The sequence below is a fragment of the Onychostoma macrolepis genome, chromosome 06, assembly GCF_012432095.1.
Source record: "Onychostoma macrolepis isolate SWU-2019 chromosome 06, ASM1243209v1, whole genome shotgun sequence".
NCBI lineage: Eukaryota > Metazoa > Chordata > Actinopteri > Cypriniformes > Cyprinidae > Onychostoma > Onychostoma macrolepis.
The window spans coordinates 202,785-208,567 of record NC_081160.1 but is presented as its reverse complement, the minus strand read 5'-3'; the positions used below and the strand labels follow the sequence as shown (position 1 = coordinate 208,567).

Below are 5,783 nucleotides of genomic sequence, written 5' to 3'. Positions count from 1 at the left end.
CCTAAAATAAACAAAAGTCAACAAAAATGACCTCAATTTTAAACCTCAGAGACATTTACGTTATTAACATGGTTAAATCTGTGCAAAATGATGGTGTTTTTGTGTAGAGTTTTGCAGAAAACACTGAGCAAAGTGGAACATGTGTGCAAACAGGTGAAATGTGTTAAAAGTTTTGAGAAATGTGTCTTTGTTTTGAGAACTGTATGAATGGTTTGGAAAATTGGGCCAAATGAATCAGTTACAGTGTGTTAGCAATCGAGAAAAACTGTACACATTTTAATACATTCAGATTCTTGTGCGTCTCAGTTTTTAGACTACTGATAAGAATATGTATATAGAAAATAGATATTATTAAAAATTAATTAAATCCTGTAAAGCTGCTTTGACACAATCTGTATTAAGAACAATATAAATAAAGTTTACGTCTTGACTGTAATAATTTTGCTTCATGCAAACAATAATGCAGAGAAGGACTTTACGGCCCATTTCCATTCTCATTTCAGAGAGACACAGAAGGATAAACGTGACCTCAAAGGTCAACCTGAACGACCCGTCTGACCTTTGACCTCTTTATCAGACGGTAAAACAGCATCTAACCGTTAGAGACGAGTGCCAGACAAACTCGTTCTGATGCTAAAAACTGAACTACATAAACAAACAAATGCTCTCTGAGAACCAGTTTTACTGCAGGATCTGCCAGAGTTCAGCCGGATCAGATTTTCTGTCTGTCAGTGTTGGTGTTGCTCCAGCGCTTGCGTCACGGAGGTTCCTGCGATGCACAGTCACACGGTTCGAAGCCTGGCATCAGCGCGCAGGTGTGAGAGCCGGAAGCTCAGAGATGCAGTGGGCAGTAACAGTAACTCTGAGACCTGAGGCAGAACATGAGAAGACACGTCTGATCCAACCACAGATTCACACGCTTTTCATCTGATTGAACCTGCATTCGGCTCAAACACGCTCACATGCTCTCTGCAGCTGTAATAATCACGCTGCTGGAGGTTTACAGATCATCTCAGCTAAGTAACATGTTCTTCAGTGATACTGATGTGACTCCTACAGGAAGAATCATATTATGGCCCACTAAAACCAACAAACATACAAGTGTTAAAACCTCAACCACTGCAGGTCTGCAGGAGAGAGAGAGAGAGAGAGAGAGAATGAGTGAGGGGGAGTGAATGAGCAAGAGAGAGAGAGTTAAACAGAGAGAGAGAGTGGTCGAGTCAGTTCTCTGTAATCGCTCGTCTCTGTTCGTGTGCAGCTCCTCTGTAGTTTCATGTTGAGTCGTGTTTGTTTCTTCCACTGACGTTTTCATGCCACAGCAGAAGGTTTACTGACACACAAAACTAGAAACGGTAAGAGATTTCAAAGCCTTCTGAAACTCGTGTTTTATTGCTATGAATAATGAGGAGCTGGAGGCTCAGATTCTATATAGAGGAGATAAATGTGTACTTGTGTGTGTGTGTGTTTGCTTTTGTAATTACTCATTCCAGTTTGTGTTGAATGTTTTATTTTATTGTTTTATCAGACAGGGACGATACAGAATAACTGCTGGATCATTTCTTTAGATGCTTCTAACTGTAATCCCAGCACGTGTCTCTGCTTAAGATTTAATTAAGAACCAAAGACCAATTCAGAACACAGTGAAACTATGAATGTACAGAAAATTAAACACACACAGAAAATAACCATAAACCCAAATTAGTAGTATTTGTCTGATTTTAGTCTCTTTAGTCTCTTCCATAATGTACTTAAAGTGCTCTATTTTCTATTTAGTCACCACTTGTAGCACGCTTGAACCCATCTTCCATACACTAGTGCACTCAAGAGTACTACGAGTGGTGACTAAATACATATTTTAAACACAGAGATAGTATGTTAAAAGCGCATTTTAATTCATATTCATGGTGTCCCAAAATAGCACAGTTGAGTACACTTAGTTGATCTTAAGTTTATCTTGATATGCTATAGAATAATCTTTTGTATATTAAGTACAAAATTAGTGCGCAAAAATAGATCGCTTTAAGTACATTATGGAAGTGCACTTTTTTCACCTGGGTTTATGAACTTTCTGAACTTTGTAAAAATGTGAACGAATCAAAGGTCAATAAGACTCAATTTAACATTAGTTATTAGTTTATATGAACCAACTATACAAATACTTCTATCTAAAGCATTTATTAATCTTAGTTAATGTTAATTTCAACATTTACTAACACATAATCAAAATCAAAAGTTCTGTCTATAAATATTATTTTAATGGACTTGAGCTAAAGAAAGATGAGTAAATACTGTAATAAATGCATCGCTCCTTGTTAGTTAGGGTTAGGGTTAATGCATTAACATCAGCATATTTCAATGAATTGATTATCTTTAATTTAATGCATTTTTGGGCATCACTGCACAAATGTAAATGTACGGATTTTGCAAGAGCTTTTTCATTTAATAGAGGACCTTCTGATCAGTCGAGCTGCTTTAGCGTTGTTTTCCTGCTCCAAACAGACACCAGTCCTCTAATGTAACATGAGACGGTTAAATGTTAACATGTGTCTGAATGGAGCCCCAGAATTCCTTGGCTCCACATTACTCAAGTGTGTCTGAACTGAAAAAGTACAATAGACTAAAGATTTCTGCTCATGAAATGAATCAGACTGGCTCAAACGAATTTCACTGTTTCACCGCTGTTGACCGAATGTGATGTTGCTCAGACGACGATCGTTCACCCAAAAATGAAGATTTTCTGGTAATTAACTGAGCCTCAGGCCATTCAAGATGAAGATGTTTCTTCAGCAGAACAGTAAAAAGTCAGTGGCTGCAGACACCTGAGAGTCAGAATGAATCCCGTGGCTCCTGGTGATATACTGAGGTCTTATGAAGTGAAACTATCAGCCTTTGCAACAAACTGGACATTATTTACAGTATTATTACCTGTTTTAAGAAATCTTTTGTACCTTTAAAAGTCTAATTGGCGTAGGTACAAAAGATTTCTTAAAACGGATGTGTGCAGATGCAGCCATTTTAAGAAATCTTTGTACCTACGCCAATTAGACTTTTAAATTAGACTTTTAAACATGTAATTTATTCATGTAACCCCTTGTTGGTTATGGTTGTTATTGTGGCATGGAATGTTGGTTTTTATCTTTGTTTATATGGATTTTTATTACGCAATGTAATGTTGATCAGTTTATGTGTATGCGTGGCTCCAGGGTCCAAGGCAAATTTACCCATTGGGGACAATAAAGTGTATTGAATTGAAATTGAATTAATCCATACGTTCAGTTTCTTTGCTTCATAAGACCTCAACATATTGCCGATGCCACGGAAATTCATTCTGTGTGAATTAATTCTGACTCTCAAAGTGTCTGCAGCCACTGACTTGCATTTTATGAATCACCAAGATTCGCAGTCTGTTGTACTGGCGCGGGGTTCGCATGAAAGCGTGTCGTCGGGTGTTTGGTTGGTTTGGTGAGCTGATGATGCTCTTGTGTTTTCAGGACTGAAGTGATGGACCCAAACCAAGCAGTGTCCGCTCAATCGGCCTTCACAAAACAACTCCCGCTCCGTTTTCAATGAGCTGAGCTCCACAGCGTCTCATCACTGAGAGCAAAAAGAAGTTTGCTGGAGAACCATGGAGGACTGTGCTGTGACGACTGACGCATCCTCGTTCGCTTTCCAGTCCTATCACAGCAATAAACTCCTCCTGTGCCACTATAACTACACCGGCAAACTGAATCAGAGCCGGTACGAAGATGGACTGAAACCAGAATCCATCGCCTCTCTCTCCATCTGCTTCCTCATCGTCGTGGAGAACCTGATCGTGCTCATGGCCATCTGGAAGAACAAGAAGTTCCACAAGCCCATGTACTACCTGCTGGGCAACCTGACGCTGTCGGACCTGCTGGCCGGATTCACCTACATGCTGAACATCGTGCTGTCGGGCCCGAACACGCTGAAGCTGACGCCGCTGCTGTGGTTCCTGAGAGAGGGAGGCGTCTTCATCACGCTCTCGGCGTCCGTCATCAGTCTGCTGGCCATCGCCATCGAGCGCTTCTTCACCATGCGCAACACCAAGCCCTACTACCGGGCCAAACGCAACCGCATGTTCGCGCTGATCGCCGCCAGCTGGGTGCTGTCGCTGTTGCTAGGCGCCCTGCCGATTATGGGCTGGAACTGTCTGCGTCGTCTGGAGTGGTGCTCCACCGTCATGCCGCTCTACGCCAAGAGCTACAACTTCTTCTGCGTGCTTGTGTTCCTGGCCGTCCTGCTGGCCATCGTGCTTCTGTACGGACGCATCTTTCACTTCGTCAAGACCAACACGCAGAACCCGAGCAGCGTCCAGCGCAAACCCTACGGCCATCGCTCGCGGAAGTACATGGCGCTGCTGAAGACCGTCACCATCGTGGTGGGAGCGTTTATCCTCTGCTGGATGCCGCTGTTTGTGCTCCTGCTGATGGACTTCGTGTGTCCCGTGAAGACGTCCGTGACGGTGTGTCCTGTTCTCTTAAAGGCTGATTACTTCCTGGGCGTGGCCATGTTTAATTCCTTCATTAACCCGGTCATTTACACGCTGACGAACAGAGACATCCGGCGGGCCATTCTGAAGCTGCTCTGCCGCCGCTGTCTGATGACCAAAGATGGCCGCGTGAGGAAGATCGGCATCCGCATCAGCTTCACGAAGACGGACGTGAACCGCCAGGGACTGGAGACGACCATCTCATCCGGGAACGGCACCACCTTACCTGTCAAATCCATCTACCCCAAACTCAAGCTCTCCGTCATCGCATAAGCACATATGTGTCCCTGGAATTTCAAAGAAATCGACCCTTATGACTGTTTTTGTGATCCAGGGTCACATTTCAGAGTCTGGACTGAATCGTGACGAATCAAATCTAATTAAAGGCTCATTCCAGCCACGAACTCTCACACAGCCCAAAATAGAAACGGTTTCAAACACAAACTTTGCTATATGGACCTTGAATCAAGCTGCCATGGGCAGAAAGAGGTCTTTGCGTAGGTGTTCTTCAGCATTTCAACATTCGGTCCTTTACATGTGAACTGAGATACATCTGCACAAATGCTCCGAAAGATAAGACTCAGATATCAGTTCATCAGTTCATCAGCTTGAGATCTGAATCCATGCAGAGACTTCAAACAAGCATGCACTGAACAGCAGACAGGCCTCATACAGCGGCCTTGAGCTTTGGAAAAAGCGCTTTATAAATTAAACTTATTATTATTATTAAATATAACAATATATGTCAGTCATTTTTGCTACTGATGAATACACAAACCCTCCACAGATAAAAGCAGTATGAAGAAAATAACTGTAAATATTCCACTCTCGTGCTCTTATCGAATGTTAAACCGTGAGCGTCTCTTCACACAAAAGCATATTTAAGGTTTGTTAGTACAGTTTTCTTTGTACAGTGTAAATGCTTGACATACTGTTTTTACAAGTTTTTGTAAAGCCTGATTGATGCTAAATTATGTTCTTTCTTATTTGATATTAAATATTTTTTTACAGTGTCAGGCCATTTTTGCTTTCCCCCAAAAACCCATACAGTGATCAGTTCCTAAAATAACCTTTTTTCTTAGTGTGAAGAACATTTTTCACTATGAAGAATGTTTAATGGAATGTAAAGTTTCAGTAGATGTTAAATGATCTTCATGGAGCCATCAATGCCAGTAAAGAGCCTGCTCATCCCTTCACACACACACACACACACACACACACACATACACACATTTGTTTTCTATTTTATTATCGTTAAATTGAACTAATGATA

At 41.6% G+C, this 5,783-nt stretch overlaps 1 protein-coding gene across 1 annotated transcript; it reads left to right on the top strand.

Annotated features, from left to right (window-relative positions):
• The first annotated feature begins 1,219 nt into the window (after positions 1 to 1,219).
• Positions 1,220 to 5,523, top strand: s1pr5b (sphingosine-1-phosphate receptor 5b). The gene is made up of 2 exons (XM_058779401.1): positions 1,220 to 1,352; positions 3,492 to 5,523. The coding sequence occupies exon 2, from the start codon at positions 3,626 to 3,628 to the stop codon at positions 4,781 to 4,783; it is 1,158 nt and encodes a 385-aa protein (XP_058635384.1). The 5' UTR covers positions 1,220 to 1,352; positions 3,492 to 3,625; the 3' UTR covers positions 4,784 to 5,523.
• Positions 5,524 to 5,783: the final 260 nt, after the last annotated feature.